The 26,459-nt window shown below is 42.5% G+C and overlaps 1 protein-coding gene across 5 annotated transcripts in view; it reads right to left on the bottom strand.

The window, feature by feature from the left end:
• Nucleotides 1-26,459, bottom strand: part of nrxn1a (neurexin 1a) — a 435,939-nt gene that overhangs the window by 236,965 nt on the left and 172,515 nt on the right. For all 5 annotated transcript variants that reach the window (XM_060940196.1, XM_060940197.1, XM_060940198.1 and 2 more), the window contains exons 6-7: nt 22,225-22,608; nt 7,415-7,618 (exon numbers count right to left, since the gene is read on the bottom strand). In XM_060940196.1, the coding sequence (XP_060796179.1) occupies nt 7,415-7,618; nt 22,225-22,608 (588 nt within the window). The remainder of the gene's footprint in view (nt 1-7,414; nt 7,619-22,224; nt 22,609-26,459) is intronic.

The raw sequence follows: 26,459 nt of genomic DNA, 5'->3' as shown, positions 1-26,459 counted from the left end.
TACCGATACCACTGCTGTGCAGATTATTTAGACACCGTTCTACAAACAATACAAAGAAAATATCTTTAAACCCTCTGAAGCAATATACAGCGGTGCTTGAAAGTTTGTGAACCCTTTAGAATTTTCTATATTTCTGCATAAATATGACCTAAAACATCATCAGATTTTCACACAAGTCCTAAAAGTAGATAAAGAGAACCCAGTTAAACAAACAAGACAAAAATATTATACTTGGTCATTTATTTATTGAGGAAAATGATCCAATATTACATATCTGTCAGTGGCAAAAGTATGTGAACCTCTCGGATTAGCAGTTAATTTGAAGGTGAAATTAGAGTCAGGTGTTTTCAATCAATGGGATGATAATCAGGTGTGAGTGGGCACCCTGTTTTATTTAAAGAACAGGGATCTATCAAAGTCTGATCTTCACAACACATGTTTGTGGAAGTGCATCATGGCACGAACAAAGGAGATTTCTGAGGACCTCAGAAAAAGCATTGTTGATGCTCATCAGGCTGGAAAAAGTTACAAAACCATCTCTAAAGAGTTTGGACTCCACCAATCCACAGTCAGACAGATTGTGTACAAATGGAGGAAATTCAAGACCATTGTTACCCTCCCCAGGAGTGGTCGACCAACAAAGATCACTCCAAGAGCAAGGCGTGTAATAGTCGGCGAGGTCACAAAGGACCCCAGGGTAACTTCTAAGCAACTGAAGGCCTCTCTCACATTGGCTAATGTTAATGTTCATGAGTCCACCATCAGGAGAACACTGAACAACAATGGTGTGCATGGCAGGGTTGCAAGGAGAAAGCCACTGATCTCCAAAAAGAACATTGCTGCTCGTCTGCAGTTTGCTAAAGATCACGTAGACAAGCCAGAAGGCTATTGGAAAAATGTTTTGTGGACGGATGTGACCAAATAGAACTTTTTGGTTTCAATGAGAAGTGTTATGTTTGGAGAAAGGAAAACACTACATTCCAGCATAAGAACCTTATCCCATCTGTGAAACATGGTGGTGGTAGTATCATGGTTTGGGCCTGTTTTGCTGCATCTGGGCCAGGACGGCTTGCCATCATTGATTGAACAATGAATTCTGAATTATACCAGTGAATTCTAAAGGAAAATGTCAGGACATCTGTCCATGAACTGAATCTCAAGAGAAGGTGGGTCATGCAGCAAGACAACGACCCTAAGCACACAAGTCGTTCTACCAAAAAATGGTTAAAGAAGAATAAAGTTAATGTTTTGGAATGACCAAGTCAAAGTCCTGACCTTAATCCAATCGAAATGTTGTGGAAGGACCTGAAGTGAGCAGTTCATGTGAGGAAACCCACCAACATCCCAGAGTTGAAGCTGTTCTGTACAGAGGAATGGGCTAAAATTCCTCCAAGTCGGTGTGCAGGACTGATCAACAGTTACTGCAAACGTTTACTGTAGTTGCAGTTATTGCTGCACAAGGGGGTCACACCAGATATTGAAAGCAAAGGTTCACATACTTTTGCCACTCACAGATATGTAATATTGGATCATTTTCCTCAATAAATAAATGAGCAAGTATAATATTTTTGTCTCATTTGTTTAACTGGGTTCTCTTTATCTACTTTTAGGACTTGTGTGAAAATCTGATGTTGTTTTAGGTCATATTTATGCAGAAATATAGAAAATTTTAAAGGGTTCACAAACTTTCAAGCGCCACTGTAGCTGCCTGTTCTGTCACTACAGTACTGAATAATACATCTTATTTTAGTCTCCGCTGCAATTCAGAAGCTTCTTTTATCACCAGCATTTTCTAAAACATCACCGATGCATTGCTGGATCGATATTTTTCAGTGCACCAGCTTTGAAAGCGAGTGTGTCCTGATAGAGTGGAGGGCTGTGAGAAATCCAGAGCAAATCGCAAATCCAGCTCCTTTCTCTCTCATGAGGCTGTAGCCCATTTGTGTGTCGTCAACCACAGCAAAAAAAATGTGGTCGCAAACAGCCAGAGAGCAACAGATGCCCGTCCGAACAGGGAGTGCAACAGCCTCTGTGGTAGAAGGCAATAATTTGGAAGTGTTTGTCTGTGCCTGTGTGTGTGTGTGTGTGTGTGTGTGTGTGTGTGTGTGTGTGTGTGTGTGTGCGTGATAGGAAAAGGTAAAGGCTGAAGAAGCTTGTGGATTAAGGGCAAGCCTGGACGTGCTATTTCAAAATGGACAGGCTGAATGTCATCATGTTTTTCATGAAGCCTTATGGAATTGAATGATGTTATTGAAGACACTCCTTTGTCTGGGGACATTTTTCTTCTGGTCTTGCACCAGTCTGCCATCGTGGGTTACTAAACACATTGATACGAAAAGCTTGCACAGCAGCATCGCATCAATCTTATGGTCTTTTTTCTTTTGTGATTTCCATGATTCAAGTGAACAAATGTACCTGGACATAGCAATATTTTCACATTAATATAAATACTCAAATCAATCTGTCTATCCATCCGTTTGTTCTACACTTTCCTATTCATCCAGTATTGATAAATGTATTTATAATGTGTTATACATCATATGAAATATCTTTTTATCCCACAGCACTGTTGAATTCTCAGATGTGATTGATCAGAATGTACAATTATTTGGCATCATTATTTACAAGGCAAATAATAATAATGCATCATGGTATAGCATGAACTGTATTCAGCTGCAGGGTTTCTAAAAATAAATAACACAAACAGCACTATGTCTGGTCAGTACATACTGTATAATACATTTTATTCTATCCACATTCACTGGATATGAGCAATCGCACGCTCTGATTGGCTACTCTATTACTAGGATATCAGCTCATATCTCTACATACAGTGAGTAGAGAAAAACAAAATGGCGGAGCGTGTTGCTGAACCAACCGAGGATGAAATAAAAACTCTACTAGAAAACAAAACCCCAAAAATTGTTATCGAGTATTTAAAAGAAACAGAAATAGCTAAAAGAATATAGGTCCACCCCCCCCCCCCCCAATATCTCCTGTTCCACACTCCAGCTCAGTCGGTGACAGTAACGCACCTTTAAGTTGGTTTGCCAACCGCCAAAAAACTAAAGAAGACAAAGAAGACACCCCCCCCCCCCCCCCCCCCCCCCAAAAAAAAAAAAAAACCTCCAAAAACTGAAAACAAACTGATTGCAGAAATATTGGTTAAATATTTCTGGCAATTAACAAGATATTTACATTTTATTCTATCCACATTCACTGGATATAAGCAATCGTGCGCTCTGATTGGCTACTCTACTACTAGGATATCAGCTCATATACCATGAGTAGAGAAAACCAAAATGGCCAAGCGTGTTGCTGAACCAACCGAGGATGAAATAAAAATGCTACTCGAAATCAAAACCCCCAAATATACAAAATAAAAGCAACAAAATAAGGAATAAAAGTATTTGATGGTAAGAACGTGTCTTTTTTATTTTTGAAGAATTATTATAGCATTTTTCAGAAATTGCTCCTGTCATTTTGCTGGTTTGTTTACGTTCTAAGTGGAAATGATTTTGTCGGACGTTTTGTATAAAGTGTTTGTTTATCAAATTTGCAAAAACTAAAAATAAAATTGCTTTGTTATCAAAATCCAGTGAATGTGGATAGAATAAACCAGTTATTCCACTCAACCTCATCGTACATGGCTTATAGCCGACTTGGTGCTATGCACCTCATCAGTTATCAGCTCATGTACGACTCGATTTCGTGGAATAACTGTTAAATATCTTGTGGTACACATAATATAGTAATGTAACATAATGAGGCCAAATACAGGTACATAATGTATGCTTTATAATTTGTTATGCACATGACTATAACTGCTTCTATGCTTTTATACAGACTTTGTCAGGTACTGTAGATTATGAGTACTGAATTCATACCATATAAATTATCAGTTACTTGTGAAATTAATATATTATATTTTATTATCTTAGAATATAATTGTAAATCTTGGAAATTGTTGTCTCCTGTTGTCTCCTCTACTCTTTAATTGTATGATGACTCTTAATTGTCTCTCGCTTCCCTCCTTCCCTAGATTGTACTGCTGATCTACACGACTGAACACATGGATTTCTAATCTGTTTATTGAGGATGAGCAGATTATAGGGTTCCACTAGGGTTCAAATAGCAACCTCCAGACACAGACAAACATAAGTGAAGCTTTACTTGACTGGCCATAATAATCAGGAAGGATGTGAAAGTAGTATAATAAGCGAAAAGTGCACTCCATGGTGGGAGGGGCAACAGCACGCTCATCTGGGAGTGTGCGCAGGGCCGCAGAACCTGGCCTTTGAAGGATGTACACCGTCCCATTCTCTCTTCAGCACACAGAGACGATAAAAGCATATGCAGTGCCTAATGTACGTTCAGGAGTGTGAAAATGACTGACTGAAATGTAGTAGAAGTGTATCTTTCTGTATGTTTCACTGAATTGTGAATACTTAATGACGGGTGGTAGTAAAATGAGAAATAATGCTTTTATATCTTGCAGCTATAAAAGTGAGTCTCAGTAAGTATTAACATTAATATATACAGTAGATCTAAAAAGTGTATATACCCCGTTAAAATGATCGGTTTTTCTGATGTAAAAAAATGAGACCATGATAAATAATTTCAAAACTTTTCCCACTTTTAATGTGACCTATAACCTGTACAATTCAATTGAAAAACAAACAAATCTGTTAGGGGGAAAAACATTAAAAAAAACCCAAAAACGTACAATTAGTTGGTTGCATAAGTGTGCACACCCTTAAACTAATACTTTGTTGAAGCACCTTTTGATTTAATTACAGCATTCAGTCTTTTTGGGTTCACACCCGCCATCAATTAAAATGACTCTGATTAACCCCAAATAAAGTTCAGACATTTACTCAGTTGCATCCTTCAGCAAAAGCCAGCGTTCACAGAGAGCTTACAGAGCACCAAAGGGATCTCATTGTTGAAAGGTATCAGTCAGGAGAAGGGTCTAAAAACACTTCCACGGCATTAGATATACCATGGAGCACAGTGAAGACCGTCATCAAGAAGTGGAGAAAATATGGGACAACAGTGACGTTTCCGAGAACTGGACGTCCCTTCAAAATTGATGAAAAGACAAGATGAAAACTGGTCAGGGAGGCTGCCGAGAGGCCTACAGCAACACTGAAGGAGCTGCAGGAATTTCTGGCAAGTACTGGTTGTGTACTACATGTTACAACAATCTCCCGTATTCTCCATATGTCTGGTAGCCTGGCTAACGCGACTTCAAAGCTCTCTGAGCATTTGGTCTGGCCAAGCTATTAAGCCAAACCGTTTCCCAGAGCCCGTGGTTGACCCGCCTCCCTGAAATGCCTCAGTTTGCTACTGGTCGAAGCCAGAAAAGGCTGTGACGAAGCTTAAACCAATCGCATCACTCTTTCCTCTGACGTATGTGACGCGACGGGGCTAACTGGTAGATTAAACTCTTACCGAAGCCGGTCGTGAGCAAGGCAAAAACGTCCTTCCTTTCAATAAATACCTCCAGGGCTGCTCTTTGCTCCGTTTTCAATGAGAACTTCCCGTTGAATGCTTTCAATACAGCATCTACTGCTGTGTTAAAGGCTTGCCGCTGCTCCATGTTCGTGATGTGAATGAAGCGCTTCCGGCATAGATTCTGTAAACAATCTATGGCTTCCGGTCGCAGTTCTACTACATCACTGCCTTGAACACGCCTCTACCCAGGGCCGTTGGAGATGCTCAAAGTTGATTGGTTCCCGATTTTTCGGGAGCTTGGAAATGCTGTAGATAGCCTGCCTGGCCAGACTAAGCTCGGAACAGGCCCTCGTGTTGCGTCACGCTTAGGATGGGCGGGCCCAGGCTATATGCCTGGACTATGCGGTAGGGTCAAAGAAAAACATCCAGGCCCGGCTAAATTTTGCAAAAAAAAAAAAATCAACCCTCCCAAAAGCATGTGGGAAAATGTGTTATGGTCTGATGAAACCAAGGTTGAACTTTTTGGCCACAATTCCAAAAGGTATGTTTGGCGCAAAAACAACACTGCGCATCACCAAAAGAACACCATACCCATGGTGAAGCATGGTGGTGGCAGCATCATGTTTTGGGGTTGTTTCTCTTCAGCTGGAACAGGAGCTTTAGTCAAGGTAGAGGGAATTATGAACAGTTCTAAATACCAGTCAATTTTGGCCCCAAACCTTCAGGCATCTGGAATTTCATCTTTCAGCATGACAATGATCCCAAAAAAGTTTTGGAATGGCCCAGCCAGAGCCCAGACCTAATACTAGTTGAAAATCTGTGGGGTGACCTGAAGAAGGCTGTGCACAAGAGACGCCCTCGCAATCTGACCGATTTGGAGCGCTTTTGCAAGGAAGAGTGGACAAATATTGCCAAGTCTAGATGTGGCAGGCTGATAGACTCCAACCCAAAAAGACTGAATGCTGTAATTAAATCAAAAGTTGCTTCAACAAAGTATTAGTTTAAGGGTGTGCACACTTATGCAACCAGCTTATTGTACGTTTTTTATTTTTTATGTTTTTCCCCCGAACAGATTTTGTTTTTCAATTGAATTGTACAGGTTATAGGTCACATTAAAGGTGGGAAAAGTTTGGAATTATTTATCATGGTCTCATTTTTTTACATCAGAAAAACCTATAATTTTAACAGGGTATGTACACTTTTTATATCTACTGTATATAGATATATCTATATATCATCAGACATGAGTTTAAAGTGCCATTCCACCATTGGATGTATTCTTTGGCATAAAATACAATATATTTTGACAACATATATAAATGGTATCACTAGATAGAGAAATCTTTTAGCTTCAAAATGATATATCAAACATAATTTTTTGACAACGACAAGTATATTAATTTTGCGACCAAAGTCACCTACCCTTTTAATTTCCGCGCGTGATGTCATCGGCAGGTTCCCCTTCTTGTGTACCACATGACGTGTGACGTGGCACATATTATCAGCAATGGCGGATAGAACGCGATAAAAATAATACCAATAAATCTAGCTAATACCAATAAATCTAGCTAACTGAAAGATTAACTCAAAATTTTTCGCAATTTTTTTGGCCCCCATATACGAGGAGAAATGACTCTCTCACTTTGGGGGTTTCCTGGTCTAAAAATAGACCGACACGTGGTACACAAGAAGGGGAACCTGCCGATGACATCACGTTTCACTACCGCGCGGAAATTAAAAGGGTAGGTGACTTTGGTCGCAAAATGAATATACTTGTCGTTGTCAAAAAATTATGTTTGATATATCATTTTGAAGCTAAAAGATTTCTCTGTCTAGTCATGTTGTCATAAAATATATTGTATTTTATGCCAAAGAATACATCCAATGGTGGAATGGCACTTTAAGGTGTATGGATGTGTAGACATGTAGCGGCAAATGCTCTGATTGGGTGAGGTACCTAGATTGACTGTGAGTCGGACACGGCCTCCGTCCAGCTCCAGGCGGAGAGTGTCTGCAGAGTTGCGAGAGGTTGTGGCCATCAGAACACCGTAAGCTCGCTGGGAACGGAAGCGCAGCGACACGTCCTCTGCCTCAGTGTGCATCACCACGGGCAGCTTGATCTTCATGAACTTACTTCCATCATAACTGAGGATAGTGGCGTCTGAGAGAGAAAGAGAGGAAGGGAAATTAGATGGTGCTATAAAGCATTGAGAAGAGAAGGTAAAGCTGACAGCAGTATGAATGCCATGAAGCCAGATCCGTGCTGTGGTTCATAACCACGAAGGTTCATCGAGACACGTGAGTGACAGGTTACTACAGCCTTTTACAACTGGACCCTATGGCTGCCTGCAGCACCAGACAACTGCACAACAGCGCTCACCATCAGTGCGCACGCACAAACCCAGGACATGACGCTCATAAATAACGACCTTACGTCCTGGGCTTCATTAGTTCATTTCCATACGAAGCATAATTTATTAACTTAATCACTGGTAATGTATTCGTACTGCTGTGTGGCAGGGCTTGGCTTTCGAGCTACATTTCACAGGCACAGCCTGTCTCCATTTCTCTAATCTGTTTATACGTGCTGCAATCACTTTATTGGCCAATTCAATTAAGCAGCTAGATCCTAAGCCACTGCACGTCTTTTAGAAGATAGCAGAGCACTCAAAATGGCAGCCGCTTTATGAGACGAATGATGAGGAAAACATCCAGACTGCTAAGACCTAGAGAGAAAATGTCTGCATGATGTTAATTAAAAAAAAAAAAAAAATCTTTACAGTCTACAAATCTAATGAACTCAAAGGTTTTATTCGATCACATCTGTTCCAGTATAAAAACTGGCCAGTAATATAGGTACATTTCTCAAGACTTGGCATGAAAACTATTATGAATACATCTGTCTTCAGTGAAAGAGCTCCAGAGAGCTCCATAGCTGGAGGCTAGTACCAATTAGACTGCCCTCCTTTTCATACACACATAAGCCACTCAGCTACTGTAATTTCCACTCACTGTCTCTTCTCACCATCTCCTGTTTCCATTAGCTGTTTTCATAGCCGAACCTGAGAGGGAGTGATTGAGTAGGGAGACTGAGCCAGGGAAAACAAGCAGAAGACAGAAGAACAAGCATGGCACTGTGCATACTAATGAGCACAAAAGAGAGCATTCTGCCCCTGAGGAAAAGCACCTACGTGTGTGTGCATGTAATCTGGCTGTGTGTGTTTGCGTGGGTCCTCACCTGAGGCTGTGCTGATGTTGTACTGGTCTTTTCAGTCCATGCTGTTACTAAATATTAACTTGTTTGACAAGCCCTCACTTATAACCCCCCCATCACCACCATGCGTTATTGTATAAATCATGGCCAAAGTGACCCCATGATTATGTCAGTTTACATTCTCGGAAATTTAAGTTTTAGGAGTCAAAACCTGGGGCGGCATGGTGGTGTAGTGGTTAGCGCTGTCGCCTCACAGCAAGAAGGTCCGGGGTCGAGCCCCGTGGCCGGCGAGGGCCTTTCTGTGTGGAGTTTGCATGGTGTCCGCGTGGATTTCCTCCAGGTGCTCCGGTTTCCCCCACAGTCCAAAGACATGCAGGTTAGGTTAACTGGTGACTCTAAATTGACCGTAGGTGTGGGTGTGAATGGTTGTCTGTGTCTATGTGTCAGCCCTGTGATGACCTGGCGACTTGTCCAGGGTGTACCCCGCCTTTCACCCGTAGTCAGCTGGGATAGGCTCCAGCTTGCCTGCGACCCTGTAGAACAGGATAAAGCAGCTACAGATAATGAGATGAGATGAGATAATGAGATGAGTCAAAACCTTAAACACATCAAAAGGCTTTTTCTGTGGGTAGCAAATCAAGTGTAGATGTCCAAGTGTTGACTGAATTCTACAAAAGCAATGCATGGCTTACCAAATATCTGGGATTTATTCTATCCACATTCACTGGATATGAGCAATCGCGCGCTCTGTTTGGCTACTCTACTACAAGGATATCAGCTCATATACCATGAGTAGAGAAAAACAAAATGGCGGTGTGCATCAAGTCAGATATATCACTTTGTTATCAGTATTTAAAAGAAACAGAAATAGCTAAAAGAATATAGTGTCATCATCAAACCCCCCCCCCCCCCCCCCCCCATATCGCCTGTTCTACACTCCAGCCCAGTCGGTGGCAGTAATGCACCTTTAAGTTAATTTGCCACCAACAAAAAAAAAAGAAGAAGAAATTGGTGGCGCGTGTTACTGAACCAACCAAGGATTAAATAAAAACTACTCAAAAACAACCCCCCCAAAATACAAAAAAAGCAACAAAATATGGAATAAAAGTATTTAATGGTAAGAACATATATTTTTTTAATTTTTCAAGAATTATTATAACAGCACTCTTCACAAATTGCTACTGTCATTACATTCTAAGTGGAAATTATTTTGTCGGACGTTTTGTATAAAGTTTTTATTCATCAAATTTGCAAAAAAAAAAAAAACACTAAAATGCTCTGTTTCTTAAAATCCAGTGAATGAAAGAAAGAAAGCAAGCACAACTTTATTCATCACACACTTGTGAAATTTCCTCTCTGCATTTAACCCATCTGAAGCAGTGAACACACATACATACCCAGAGCAGTGGGCAGCCATGCTAACAGCCCCTGGGGAGCAATCGGGAATTAGGTGCCTTGCTCAAGGGCACCCCAGCCCAAGGCCATCCAATATTAACCTAACCGCATGTCTTTGGACCGTGGGGGAAACCGGAGCACACCCACGCAGACACGGGGAGAACATGCAAACTCCACACAGAAAGGCCCTTGCCAGCCGCTGGGTTCGAACCCAGAACCTTCTTGTTGTGAGACAACAGTGCTAACCACTACATCACCATGCTGCCGAATGTGGATAGAATAAAACAATTATTTCACTCAATTTCATCATATATGGCTTATAGCCGACTCAATTTCATGGAATAACTGTTAAGGTGTAAAATTTATTTAGATATGATAAAAATTGCTTCTTTTCATGATTATTCTCACCCCAGTGTCAGTGCAGCCAAAATGCTAACAGCTAAATTCCAAGCTGCATTAAAAAATATTTCTTTGCCAATCTTTCACTCCTGCCTTAGTCATGCCCACAGACAAAAACTGCAAATTTTAGTCTGTTTATTTACAAGAATGTGACCTACAGTCAGATGAAGCTGGCTGGAGTACATTCGCTTCAGTCTTTACCATAAATGTGGGATGGGTTGTTTGAGCTCTGTTCTCAACACACTTGAAATTCTATGATAGATGGAATCATAAGACAGTGAAAGCCCATCTCCCTTGAGCAGAGCCCCTGTGTGACCTTTAACCCCCTCCAACACCTTCTTCATTCGTCCATACCATCCTTTGCTACAGGAGAGGCAGCTCCAGCACAGTGACAGCTTGACAAATGAGCCATTGCCTCATCTTTAGAGGAGTAGTCTCACTCCAGGAGAGGGGATAATGAAAGGAACAGGATAGCCAGTGGTTCAAAAAGCCCTTCATTCCTGCCCTCCTGCAGTGGTGTGTATTCATGCGACAGGAGAAACTAGTGCTGCAGCCCCTGAGCTGCCTGACAAGCAACACATTACATCCAATCAGGGCATGATGGAGCAGCAGCAGTCTGCACTGTGAAGAGGGCTGCAGAGGTCACAAATAAGATGACATGCTTGGAAAACTGAGCACGGAAACTGAAATGTGTTTCGAAGGTGGGGGTTGGTGGTTGGTGAGGAGGTGGGATATGGAGATTGGGAACATCATGGACATAAAACTAAACCAAAAAATGAAATGTACTGAGGTGTATAATTTAGAAATTCAGGAAGAAAAGAAAGAAAAAAGAAGCAAGCAGGTAGAAAGAAAATGAGAAAATGATAAAAGTACAGGGAGTACATAAAAGAAAAGCAAGGGAAGAAAGTAATAAGGAGTAGCAGGAAGGATAAAAGGGACCTGTGTTCAGTGAACATTAATGTGAGTGATGGAAAAGTTTATATGTAAAAAATATCTAAACAGTTTTTTTTTATTTTTCATTTGAATGGGTTGAAGAACAAGAAGAGGCAGAAGAAGAAAAAGAGACAGAAGAGTAGGCAGAACAAGAAGAAGAAGACAAGGAGGCAGAAAAAGAAGATGCAGAAGAAGAAGAAGAAGAAGAAGAGGCAAAAGAAGAAGAGGCAGCAGAAGAAAAAGGGGCAGAAGAAGAAGCAGAAGAGGCAGAAGAAGAAGAAGAAGAAGAAAAAGAGGCAGAAGAAGAAGAAGAAAAAGAAACAGGCAGAAGAAGAAGAAAAAGAGGCAGAAGAAGAAGAAGCAGAAGAAGAAAAAGAGGCAGCAGAAGAAGAAGAATAGGCAGAAGAAGAAGAAGCAGAAGAGGAGTCAGAAGATGATGATGATGATGATGATGATGATGATGATGATGATGAAGAGGAAGAAGAAAAAGAGGCAGAAGAAGAAGAAGAAAAAGAAACAGGCAGAAGAAGAAGCAGAAAAAGAAGAAGAGGCAGAAGAAGAAGAAGAAGCAGAAGAGGAGTCAGAAGATGATGATGATGAAGAAGAAGAGGCAGAAGAAGAAGAAGAGGCAGAAGAAGAAGAGGAGGCAGAAGAAGAAAAAGAGGTAGAAGAATAGGCAGAAGAAGAAGAAGCAGAAGAGGAGTCAGAAGATGATGATGATGAAGAAGAAGAGGCAGAAGAAGAAGAAGAAGAAGAGGCAGGCAGAAGAAGAAGCAGAAAAAGAAGAAGAAAAAGAGGCAGAAGATGAAGAGGCAGAAGAAGAAGAAGAGGCAGAAGAAGAAGAAGAAGCAGAAGAGGAGTCAGAAGAAGAAGATGATGATGAAGAAGAAGAGGCAGAAGAAGAACGAGAAGAAGAAGCAGAAGAGGAAGCAGAAGAAGATGATGATGATGATGATGATGAAGATGCAGAAGAAGAAGAGGAAGGAGAAGAAGAAGAAATAACAATATCTAAAGGCTAGTCTTTTCATCAGCATTGGGTTTTCATCAGGTCCTTTTGGGTTTTAAAAATCAGAGCTAAATCAAACAAACAAAAAACCCTGGCCATGACACCCATATGTGCTTGTTGAAAATCCCATTCCAGATTTAGTCTCCATTTTGCTGATATAATAAACTCCACTCTTCTGGGAAGACTTTGGGGATTTGTGCTCATTCAGCCACAAGAGCATTAGTGAGGTCAGGTACTGATGTCAGGTGAGGAGGCCTGGGGTGCAGTCAACGTTCCATTTCCCAAAAGATCCCAAAGATGTTCACTAGGGTTGAGGTCAGGATTCTGTGCAGGACACTCAAGTTCTTCCACTTCAACCTTGGCAAACCCCTGCGTGCGTTGTACACAGGTGCACTGTCGTGCTGAAACATGTCTGGGCTTGAGCCCTTAGTTCTAGAGAAGGGAAACTGAAATGCTACAGCATACAGAGTGTGGGTGTGATGATCAGGTCTCCACAGACAATTGGCCATATAGTAAAAAGTGTGTGTGTGTGTGTGTGTGTGTGTGGTTTCTGAAAAAGGCAATGTCCTACTTCCTAACCGACTCAGAGATGTTGGACTGCAGGTAGAAAGGAGTGTACATGGATCAGATCACTCTCTCCATCTGCACCTCCATCTGTTCCTACTTTCATTAACCACTCGCTCCCGTCCAAGACTCCTCCTCTAAAAAACACCCTAACAACCTAACAGATGAACACACACGCACACACACACCTCCTGTGCCTCCCTCTCAAACTTTTTTTTTCCTGTTTCTCACTCTCACATATGCAAACACCTTTATGCCTATATTTGAGCAAGCACTTTCTGAAGGTTTTCATGACACTTGGCGTAGCTGTAAAGGGGGAAGACGTACAGTTTGTGCAAAGTGTGTGGGGGGTGGGAGTCTGGAGTCACATGTACGTGTTATACCTCCCTGCCGAGCCCAGCACAATCTACCAGCATGCTGCAGCACTGAGAAGCTCTGCTCGCTACAGGGATTACGGAAATGTATGTTCAACCCTCATGATAAACAGGAAAATTTGGCTTTGAGGCATCATACATAATTCAGCGATGCTCATGGTTGGATCCTGCATACCAATGGAGGATTTCCATCGACAAATTTTTTCACATGCAACACAAAGTCTCATAAAGTCGAATAGCAGGCAGGGTGTACAACAAGCGTGGGCCTGTGAATTAACATGAATACCTTGCCAACACTGCAATCAACCACCAGGTGTATAGCTGAAGGAAGTAGAAGAGGATCCTGTTACTGGCTCGCTGAATCTCTCTACCCGACATCCTATCAGTGTGATCAATGAAAGTGATGTGCTACACACAGATACCGATATACATCTCAGATAAAAAAAGAAAATAAATAGACATTCAGTACATTGCTGGCTTGCTTCAATTACTACACTTTTAGAGGGCCTGGGCAAATTTTACACAGTCCAATTGTTTGAAAGCTAGACTGCCTTTCAGGTTTTTCAAGTGTAGGTCATAAAAAGAATTTTCCCGACACCTAATTATTTTTGTTGAAAGCTACTGAATTTGAATCACAGACTTTGAATTTTATTATTTATTTTAAATAGAACAATTAATGAATTTAGGACCACATGGCCCTAAATTCTCCGCTATTTTTTCCTGCTTCACCATGACCCAATTCAAGATACTACGTCATGCATCACATGGTGGGTTTTCCTCATTTGCACAAAGCATTGTGGGATACAAATTCAAAACAGGAGAGAACAATGGAGGACATGAGTGTGTGAATGAACCGTGAAAGACCGACTACAGTAATGGAAAGTGAGAAGAAAAGACGTTAGGTTGCGAAGGAAAGGAAACACAGGACCAAACTAATAAATATCGGCGCTCAGCGAGCACCTCGGTGTGATCAGCTGTTCGTTTAGTGACAGAATGATGTAACTGTCAGTGCACTGTCAAAGGTAAACCTGTAGATGGCAGTAATGCGGACCCGGCGCCGTGGGGGGGTGAAAGGGGGCGTCGCCCCCTCGTGGCTACAGCCCCACCCCCTCAACGGAGACTCAGATCACTTGTTTTCTTATAAAAATATAATGTATTATAGACATATTAATAATTTGCATTTTCAAATACGAAATAAGTGGTGGCAAATTGCACAAAAATACATTTCACATAAATCACTACTAAAACTGGCACGGTAGAACAAATCTGATTGGCTGTTATGACACTTACAAGTGCACTGTCTCTGCAATATCCTGTAATATGCAGTCAAGTTTACGGGAGTAGTCTTTCCCCCACCGAATTAAACGAATTCAATCACAATATTGTGAATCCATTTTCTTTCTTTGTAGGCTAAGTTTATCTCCGTTTTTGTCGGTGTATGTGTTCATATATGGTCCGCTTTGTGCGCAAATAGCGTAAGAATATGTGTCGTTGACGTCACCCCCCATGCAGCGGGGGTGAAAATTCATCACTTCAGAGTGTTTAGTCCCCTACACGCCTAAACTGGGATCGCGGATTAAGTGGTTCGCGTTGACTCGGTGCGAGTCAGGAAGGCTATTACTGGTGCAGCCGCGGGGTCTGTTGATTTTTTTAAATTATGATTTTGGCCGCCGAGCCAAGTACCTTAGACTTGCATTGACGTTTTGTTTTCATGCCGCGGAGCCATTTGTATGTATTTTAAATGTAAAGGACTTGCCCGTAGGTTTGTGTGTGTTGTTTTATGTTTGGCATCTTTCCGGTTGTAACGCGTGTCTGTGAGAAAATTGGAGGGGAGGGTTAACAGGTGGGCACGGGGGTTGATAAAGCGCAACTGCCCTGGTAATATGTCACATGATTTTCCCGTACTAAAGCAACCTTCGGGGCCGTGGTTTTGTGGTTGGCGCAGTTAATTGTTTGAAACACGTTGTCAGACCGCCATCACTACTACACACTATATGAAAAATATTTGCCCCCTTGCGATTTCTAATTGCCCCCTTAGTAAACTGTTCCTGGCGCCGGGCCTAAGGTAATGCAACACTGTGGATGCCAGCTGCTGTAAAACCCAAAAGAAGAAGAAGGTAAACCTGCGCACGTGCACACGGACTTCCTCTGTCTCCTTGACTGCGTGAAGCGAGCGATTTCATGCACATTATTTGCTCAGGAATCCCCTCAAATTAAATAACTTCCCAGCCACAGAATGGCCTCATATTTTGTGAGATATTACAGAAATAAACATATATCACAATGACCGAATTTCAGAAGGAACTAAATTTCACCGATTTTACGAAATTGAAAGGCCGTCTAGCTTTAACCTCCTAAGGCCCAAGCTGTTTTTTTTACATGCATTTTTTATTTCTCTTTGCTATTTGGGCTTATTAGAACCTGATTAGAATAAAAACTAAGCATCATCTTTTGATAAGATGTACTTTTAGAGAAAAAGTATGTCCACATATGTGGATTCTTGTTCGGAATTTCCATAAAGTGCTGTCCACGCATGTGACCGCTAAGCCCTAGGAGGTTAAAGATGTACAGTAGAAAGTTAAAATGTACATTTGAAACACTCACTTATACATGAAATCTACATTCTATACTTAATTAAAATTGATTGTAAAAAATTCTACTGGGTTTCTGATTTCGTTTTCAGGTTTTGTCCAAACATTTTATTAAGTATGGTAACCAGAGTAAGTAAGTTTGTAAGTAATAACAGTCAAATAAAATAGAATTAATAATCGCACTGAGCATACAGGAAACTTGTACAAAAATGTAGAGTTCAATTCAGTACATTTATCTATAAAAGGCACCATGAAGGCTGCTTAAAGACTCCTGGATATCATCACAGTGTTTTGTAGCGGTCATTATAATTTCAGATTAAATTTAAAACACTCCACACATGATATTTTTCATTTATTAAATTTAAGGGCGGGCGGCACGGTGGTGTAGTGGTTAGCGCTGTTGCCTCACAGCAAGAAGGTCCAGGTTCGAGCCCCGTGACTGATGAGGGCCTTTCTGTGCAGAGTTTGTATGTTCTCCCCGTGTCTGCGTGGGTTTCCTCCGGGTGCTCCGGTTTCCCCCACAGTCCAAAGACATGCAGGTTAGGTTAACTGGTGACTCTAAATTGACCGTAGGTGTGAATGTGAGTGTGAATGGTTGTCTGTGTCTATGTGTCAGCCCTGTGATGACCTGGTGACTTGTCCAGGGTGTACCCCGCCTTTCGCCTGTAGTCAGCTGGGATAGGCTCCAGCTCGCCTGCGACCCTGTAGAACAGGATAAAGCGGCTAGAGATAATGAGATGAGATAATGAGATGAGTCAAAACCTTAAACACATCAAAAGGCTTTTTCTGTGGGTAGCAAATCAAGTGTAGATGTCCAAGTGTTGACTGAATTCTACAAAAGCAATGCATGGCTTACCAAATATCTGGGATTTATTCTATCCACATTCACTGGATATGAGCAATCGCGCGCTCTGTTTGGGTACTCTACTACAAGGATATCAGCTCATATACCATGAGTAGAGAAAAACAAAATGGCGGTGTGCATCAAGTCAGATATATCACTTTGTTATCAGTATTTAAAAGAAACAGAAATAGCTAAAAGAATATAGCGTCGTCATCAACCCCCCCCCCCCCATATTGCCTGTTCTACACTCCAGCCCAGTCGGTGGCAGTAAACTGGTGACTCTAAATTGACCGTGAGTGTGAATGGTTGTCTGTGTCTATGTGTCAGCCTTGTGATGACCTGGCGACTTGTCCAGGGTGTACCCCGCCTTTCGCCCGTAGTCAGCTGGGATAGGCTCCAGCTTGCCTGCGACCCTGTAGAACAGGATAAAGCGGCTAGAGATAATGAGAATGAGACGGTGGTGTAGTGGTTAGCACTGTCGCCTCACAGCAAGAAGGTTCTGTGTTCGAGTCCAGTGGCCAGCAAGGGCCTTTCTGTGTGGAGTTTGCATGTTCTCCCCGTGTCTGCGTGGGTTTCTTCTGGGTGCTCCGGTTTCCCCCACAGTCCAAAGACATACAGGTTAGGCTAATCGGTAGCTCTGTGACCCTGCCTGTGACAGGGTGTACCCCGCCTTTCGCCCGTAGTCAGCTGGGATAGGCTCCAGCTTGCCTGTGACCCTGTACAGGATAAGCGGTTACGGATAATGGATGTTAAATTTAGTCACTGATGTAATAGAAGAAGAAACCTTTATTTGTCACATGCACACTTCAAGCACAATGAAATTCATCCTCTGCATTTAACCCATCTGAAACAGTGAACGCGCGTGCACACACACCCAGAGCAGTGGGCAGCCACACCAGAGCGCCCGGGGAGCAGTCAGGGGTCAGGAAACCTGCTCAAGGGCACTTCAGCCCAAGGCCGCCCCACGTCAACTTAACTGCATGTCTTTGGATTGTAGGGGAAACCGGAGCACCCAGAGGAAACCCACGCAGACACGGGGAGAACATGCAAACTCTACACAAAAAGGCCCTCGCCGGCTGCTGGGTTCGAACCCGGAACCTTCTTGCTGTGAGGAGACCATGCTAACCACTACACCACCATGCCATAAAATAAAAAGCATATTTATTGTATTGACTGTACCTAGAAAAATTGGATAGAAATGCAAATTCTCAAGCAGTGCAATCTACCTTTTTTAAATCTAAAATTCTATAGTCACTGTTTGTTTGCCCAATTTATTACATTTAGGTACATGTTCTAATGAACATCATTAACCTAGTGAAATACAAGGTACTTCAAAAAGTTCTTGGCCTCACCCAGAAAACATCACAGGAGAAAGATTGTTCTTGCAATACTTTTCAACATAGTTCCCTTTAACTTCAATGCTCTTGGTCCACTGATGCTCTTGATGAGCTTCGCTATCCCTTCACAGAAGAAGGCCACACCTTGAGCCTTCAGATTCTCCTCAACAGCATGCATGACTTCATTATTAATCTGAAACTGATGACCATACAAGTGTGATTTCAGTTTGGGAAATGGACCGAAGTCAGACGGTACCAGGTCAGGTGAGTAAGGTGCATGGGGCAACAGTTCAAAGCCATATTTGGCTGCTTCTGCCCCTGCTCCCTGTGCTGTATGGATGGGCGCACTGTCCTGGAACAACAGCATGCCAGCTAGGATCGTTCCTCTGCTTTTTTAAAATTTGCTTCTTTCATTTGAATTTTTATAGACAGTGATATAAGGCTTTACACTATATAGTTATGTCCCAAAATGGGAGTTACACCCCTTATTTCTGGGTGAGGAGGCTGAGAACTTTTTGAAGTACCCTCATACCTTGTTGTATCACATTTGTCTGAATGCTTGGCCTGATTTCTTACCTCTTCCCTTCCTTAGGTTTAATCTTTCTATAGACATCATGCACAAATGACATTATTGTTCTGTGTTATATGGCCAGAATTGGGAATCATGTTACAACAATCCAGTAGATCATATGGCGCTACATAGGGTTATGCTGATCTGCTTCTGGCCCAGAACATCCACTGTGCCCCTTTCCTATCACCACAGTTTTCTCGTTCAATATGCATCCTGATAGCGGAAAAAATGTCTCTCTGCTTGAAATCCAAATTTATTCATTTGATTTTTAACTGAACAGTATGCAAACATCTGTGAACTGGGCTGCAGAAATGCACAGTTTGCTCTTGGTAGAATAATGTGTAGACTGAATTCATGCTCTGTCAAAGTAATGAAAAATGCATTCACAGTTCAGTCTACATACAACTCTGCTTCGCTAACTGTGTGAAGAGTTTACAGTGAACTCAGTGCTGAGAAGTGCCTGTTATCCATCCATCCATTATCTGTAGCCACTTATCCTGTTCTACAGGGTCGCAGGCAAGCTGGAGCCTATCCCAGCTGACTATGGGTGAGAGGCGGGGTACACCCTGGACAAGTCGCCAGATCATCACAGAGCTGACACATAGAGACAAACAACCATTCACATTCACACCTACAGTCAATTTAGAGCCACCGATTAGCCTAACCTGCATGCCTTTGGACTGTGGGGGAAACCGGAGCATCCGGAGGAAACCCATGCAGACACGGGGAGAACATGCAAACTCCACACAGAAAGGCCCTCATCAGCCACTGGGCTTGAACCCAGAACCTTCTTGCTGTGATGCGACAGTGCCAACCACTACACCACCGTGCCGCCCCAAATGCCTGTTGGCAATCATTAAAATATAAACTATGATATGGAATCGAGGAAGGGAAAGAGGATGTGTGGAGGAGGATGTGAAAGAGATTTAACAAAAATACACCAAATGTTGCAGCTGTGGAGGAAGTAATGAATGTTTGCTTGAGCTGGTGGTGATATTTATCTCATCTCATCTCATCTCATTATCTCTAGCCGCTTTATCCTTCTACAGGGTCGCAGGCAAGCTGGAGCCTATCCCAGCTGACTATGGGTGAGAGGCGGGGTACACCCTGGACAAGTCGCCAGATCATCACAGAGCTGACACATAGAGACAAACAACCATTCACATTCACACCTACAGTCAATTTAGAGCCACCGATTAGCCTAACCTGCATGTCTTTGGACTGTGGGGGAAACCGGAGCACCCGGAGGAAACCCATGCAGACACGGGGAGAACATGCAAACTCCACACAGAAAGGCCCTCATCAGCCACTGGGCTTGAACCCAGAACCTTCTTGCTGTGATGCGACAGTGCCAACCACTACACCACCATACCACCCCAAATGCCTGTTGGCAATCATTAAAATATAAACTATGATATGGAATCGAGGAAGGGAAAGAGGATGTGTGGAGGAGGATGTGAAAGAGATTTAACAAAAATACACCAAATGTTGCAGCTGTGGAGGAAGTAATGAATGTTTGCTTGAGCTGGTGGTGATATTTATCTCATCTCATCTCATCTCATTATCTCTAGCCGCTTTATCCTTCTACAGGGTCGCAGGCAAGCTGGAGCCTATCCCAGCTGACTATGGGTGAGAGGCGGGGTACACCCTGGACAAGTCGCCAGATCATCACAGAGCTGACACATAGAGACAAACAACCATTCACATTCACACCTACAGTCAATTTAGAGCCACCGATTAGCCTAACCTGCATGTCTTTGGACTGTGGGGGAAACCGGAGCACCTGGAGGAAACCCATGCAGACACAGGGAGAACATGCAAACTCCACACAGAAAGGCCCTCATCAGCCACTGGGCTTGAACCCAGAACCTTCTTGCTGTGATGCGACAGTGCCAACCACTACACCACCATACCACCCCAAATGCCTGTTGGCAATCATTAAAATATAAACTATGATATGGACTCGAGGAAGGGAAAGAGGATGTGCAGAGGAGGATGTGAAAGAGATTTAACGAAAATACATCAAATGTGGCAGCTGTGGAGGAAGTAATGAATGTTTGCTTGAGCTGGTGGTGATATTTATCCTTTTTCATAAATATGCTTTACTGGGTAAAAACAAAACAACTGTCATGGCGAAGGAATCAGTGACACAGTGATGTGATTCCGTTACTATCCCAAAGTTAATTAATTCCTAATGGTATTGTGCCACAAAGTATTTATTTGTACAATAAAAATAAAACTATTTGTGAAAGATTACAGTGTCCTTTCAGAAAACTCCACCATATTAACAATTACACACTTAAAAAAATGCTTGTGTAAAGTGTTCACTAGTCACATCACTGTGTAAATAGTTACTAGAGAAAAGATTTATTCGAGCAAGCACATTAATACATACACTTGATTTGAGTTGTAGTTGTAACTATTGACAGAGCTGCTGTTATGGAAAATTAATCAACTAGCTAGTTTCTGGAAGACGATGTCAACTTCAGCTCAAGCAAACATTCATTACTTCCTCCACAGCTGCCACATTTGGTGTCTTTTTGTTAAATCCCTTTCACATCCTCCTCCGCACATCCTCTTTCCCTTCCTCGATTCCTCCATGAACAAACTGCTCCAATTTGCCAGTTAAACATTTGTGGAGTCTGTGGATGGATTTGGCAGCACTCGCCGGAGCAACACTTCACCATCTCTCAAGCTCAAAGTGTTTCTGCGGCTTGATAATGCAGCATTGCTACTAATCTCTATTGTAATAACTGGTCAGATCATTTCCATAATTCTTGTATTCAGTTGTGACAATGCAAACATAACTGATTGTGTTTGGCTGAAGCAGCCAGGACGTTGCTGCAGGAGGATTACTGTGCCCAGACAACTGGCACATTCTTAAAGGCAAAACACTCCCATTAAACAACTGGCCTGAGTCCGAGCACTTCACAAGAGATAGCTTTAATGGGCAGCGCTGGTTGGCAATGATATTTAGCTCAATACATGCAGAGAGGAAATGGAATTTATTGACTGTCTGCCTCTCTGTCTTTGCCCTGTTTTGCATGGTGCACTGTAGGGGTAACTCTGACTGTGACCACTCATCTGGAAAAACAACAGCACTGAAATTCTGCCAGCGATGGAAATAAAAAAAGGCAGAAAAAAGAAAACATAATGCATGCTTGAGTGTCTCTCTCTGAAGGTGACATAGATTGGAAAGAAACCCAATTACCACAGTAACAGTAACGTCAGCTGTGCTGGCTGCCTCACATTCTTTCAAGGCTGAGCTGACAGTGGAGAGGCAGAGAGTGGGTGGAGATCCTGTTCATCCTACAACCATCTGAAACTTTGTAGGTTTGGTGTATTACAACAAGAAAATTACATAGCGCAATGCAGTATCTGTCGAGAGAGCAGCCTGACGTTTGCACTCATTTTTGGACAAATTTTTGTTCTTCATGATGATCAAATTCATGGCCAGTTCCTAAATGAATTGAACAAGCATGCAAAGCAACAATAATTTCACTTACATGGCTCACAGATCTACAATAGCAGTGACTCACCTCTTTCACAGGAGCGACCCAGGGAGCCAGTCCCTGAGCAGTCACATACATAGCGGTTCCAGCCCTCCCTACACACGCCATTGTTTAAGCATGGGTTGCTCAAGCACTGCTTTGGAGGTTCTTTGGAGCAAGAAGGTTTGACACCGACGGCTCTCTGGGCTTCAGCGATGCGCCGGATGTCTTTGCTCTGGCCGTCCATGAACAAGTCACGTACGCAGCCCACGTAACCATAGTTGAGCAGTGCAGTCCACACCTCGGTGGGAAACACCAGACCAGCGCGATTATCCGGCAAACCACCCAGGTACAGAGTGTCATCCAGATCCAGGATCTCACTCTCGCCGGGAGCGTTATAGGGGGTGCGTACTGAGTTGACCGAGATGGTGCCTGAAAAGAAACAAGAAATGATTAGAAATTTAAAGTTCAGTTCATTCTACTTCAGTTATGGCCTTGGTCACACTATTGGTCCCACTCCAAAAATGTCATGTCTAAGCTCTAATTAGATCATATTAGATATCCATCCATCCATCCATTATTTGTAGCCGCTTATCCTGTGCAGGGTCGCAGGCAAGCTGGAGCCTATCCCAGCTGACTATGGGTGAGAGGTGGGGTACACCCTGGACAAGTTGCCAGGTCATCGCAGGGCTAATACATAGAGACAAACAACCATACACACTCACTCGGTCAGTTAATTTAGAGCCACCAATTAACCTAACCTGCATGTCTTTGGACTGCGGGGGAAACCGGAGCACCTGGAGGAAACCCATGCAGACACGGGGAGAACATGCAAACTCCACACAGAAAGGCCCTCATTGGCTGCTAGGTTCAAACCCAGGACCTTCTTGCTGTGAGGCAACAGTGCTAACCACTACACTACCGTGCCGCCATCATGTTAGATAGTTATCACCAAAAGCACAACATGTCCTAATAGTGTTCATATAGGACTAGCTTGAGTAGCATAATGATTTTTTTATCTATTTCCAGGTGACCACAGTCACCCAACGCCTCCCATTTGGCCATATGCCATGTTGCATGCAGACATAGGACCAGATAGGCATTGTTCATAGTTTTTGTCTGTTTGGCATAGCTTTGAAATTTCTTGTTGGTTGGACTACTAACAGTTGATAGTTTAAATGTGTAGTAAGATTCAAGCTGCATGTTGAACGTCAGTCTCACCAGATGCAGTGCAAACCCATGGTTCAGTATGTGACATTTTCCGTAAACAACTTTAAGTTATTTCTAGTAGGCTGCTGTGTCTCAACAGGTAAGAACAGGAGTCATTCAAAATGCTCTCTGAGAAGGCAGAGTCGAACATATATAGGTGTAATACACAGACTTCTGAAACACTGATAATTTTAAGATGTGCCATTTGGCCAAAGTTCATTCTACTATTTTCTGTAAACATTTATGTCACATGGGAACTAGGGTGCATCAGTTGCCCTCACTTTCATAAAATCTGATGCATTTTTGTTTGGGTGTTCCTTTTCACCAATAAAGACATCCTGTAAAATTTTTTGACCATATTCAAAAGTCTAATGGTGGCACCATGAGGTTCATTTTTTGCCAAAAAACGCTTATTTTATGTTTTCGCGTAAGGTTTGAATCACAATGTTCGACTCCATTTATTGATTTCTTGTGAGCCAGAGATCATGTTAAGAACCTTTGCAAGGGATTGAGAAGCATTAATGTGATTCATAATACATTTGTATTGTTTAAAAGTAGTTGAACAATGATTCAATCAACAGCTAAAACTCAAACTGTGCTTGATAATATATTTAGAATATGTACTAAAAATGTGTATCTAAGATATTTGGTATACTCTATAAGGTGCCATAATGTTTCATGAAAAGTGATCGAAATTTTGTCATAAAAGTCATAAAATAGCAGCTTTTTCCATAACTTTGAGCTCCTGGTGCCACCATTAAACTTTTGAATTTTGTCAAAATATTTCACCCAGTGTGTTTTCTTACCAAAAGGAACATAAAAACAAAAATGCATCATGATCGGGGGAACTTTTCATTTTTAGGAGGCAACTGATGCACCCTAATGGGAACTTCATGCATCAACATAATAACATACTGTATTCCCGGACTGGACTATAGACTGCATGTAAAGGGTTTGTGCCATCCTTTTATGTTTATGGTATCATTAACATGCACGTTCACAAGCCAAAATGATAAGATGCTGCAGCAGGTTTACTGTGTACACACACAAGTCGGCTGTCCGGCTACTGCTTGTATTCATTAATAGGGTATCCCTGTACTCACTATACCCTGTGTATGTACATGGTACACGTGTGGTTTGGGGTGAGTCTCACTTTGATTTTTATGACAGCGGCTGGATAGGTCTGTGAGAGATGCTGATTTTTGCAACGGCTCTGAAGAAAATCTGCTTGAAATCCCCTGAGTCTTGGGAACTAAGACTTAGTATAGGACTTGTTCACCTGCAACTCATACAATCATTGTATAGTTCTCTCAGTCTATTAGACTCCGGAGCTCAGACTGCAGTTACTGACTTTGTATTATAGACATGTGACTCTTGGAATCTTTCTTTATAGTTCTCTTGGTATTAAGTGGCCATTTATATTACCTCAGTTTACCTGGGTATATTCACTGTCTTAAATGTACATTGAATGTCCTGAGCAGGAGCTCGGATTGCAGCAGCTAAAATAGTAATAATTTATTGATATAAGGTGTTTTGTGGTCAGTGTACTACGCTGTAGTGTGTCATGTGGTAATGCATTATATGACAGTGCAACTTTCATAAATATTACCATATATCAGTTGTAAGTACGGTTTACGCATATACCTGCAACTCTGACAATATCTTTTGCAGTGACTAATAAAGTGGTTTTTAAAGTTCCTAGTTTTAAAACATATTTTTGATATGGTAATTTTCTTTAAGAGATTTAATTTACAACATGTCTCTGACAGCTCAAAATGCATCTCCGGGCATTTAAAAACTGCAGCGCTTCCCCTGGCTTTATTGGGTTGACGCCGCCTCCTTCCCATTTTCCTGGATCTGTCCCTGCCTAGGGGGCAATTTAGAACCACTGATCTACTGGGCTATTTTTGAGAGGAAACTAGAGAACCTGGCACGGTGGTGTAGTGATTAGCACTGTCTCCTCACAGCAAGAAGATTCTGGGTTCGAGCCCAGTGGCCGACGGGGCCTTTCTGTGTGGAGTTTGCATGTTCTCCCCATGTCTGCATGTGCTCCGGTTTCCCCCACAGTCCAAAGACATGCAGGTTAGGTTAATTGGTGCCTCTAAATGGACCTTAGGTGTGAATGGTTGTTTGTTTCTATGTGTCAGCCCTGCAATGATTTTGCTACTTGTCCAGAGTGTACCCCACCTCTTGCTTACATGCCCCTTTTCCACCAAAGCAGTTCCAGGGCTGGTTCGGGGCCAGTGCTTAGTTTGGAACCGGGTTTTCTGTTTCCACTGACAAAGAACTGGCTCTGGGGCCAGAAAAACTGGTTCCAGGCTAGCACCAACTCTCTGCTGGGCCAGAGGAAAGAACCACTTACGTCAGCGGGGGGCAGAGTTGTTAAGACCAACAACAATAACAAGACCGCGAAAGATCGCCATTTTTAAGCGACGAGAAGCAGCAGCTGTACAAACGCGAAGTCATCCATTATTATTGTTGTTGTTGGTGTTGTTGCTGCTGCTTCTGTGTTGTTTTTGCTTCGATATTCGCGCCAAGGTTTATGCAAACGTAGCGACGTAACTGACATATACAGCGACATAATGATGTATACAGCGACGTAATGACGTAGCTCCGCAAGCTATAAGTTGAACGAGTTGTGAACCAGCACCAGCACTGGCTCCGAACCAGCCCTGGAACTGATTTGGTGGAAAAGGGGTAATAGTCAGCTGGGATAGGCTCCAGCTTGCCTACGACCCCGCAGAGGATAAGCGGTTACAGATAATGGATGGATGGAACTGGAGAACCCAGAGGAAACCCACATGGACACAGGGGAAAACATGAAAAACCTCACACAGATAGTAACCTGAGGTCAGAATTGAACCAGGGATCCTATAGTTATCACTCAGCAACACTACCCACTGCAATGACTAATGTGTTTCTCATCTCATTATCTCTAGCCGCTTTATCCTGTTCTACAGGGTCGCAGGCAAGCTGGAGCCTATCCCAGCTGACTACGGGCGAAAGGCGGGGTACACCCTGGACAAGTCGCCAGGTCATCACAGGGCTGACACATATGGCCCTTTTCCACTACC

The sequence above is a fragment of the Neoarius graeffei genome, chromosome 14 (genome assembly GCF_027579695.1).
Source record: "Neoarius graeffei isolate fNeoGra1 chromosome 14, fNeoGra1.pri, whole genome shotgun sequence".
Lineage (NCBI taxonomy): Eukaryota > Metazoa > Chordata > Actinopteri > Siluriformes > Ariidae > Neoarius > Neoarius graeffei.
This window is presented reverse-complemented; position numbering and strand designations above follow the sequence as displayed.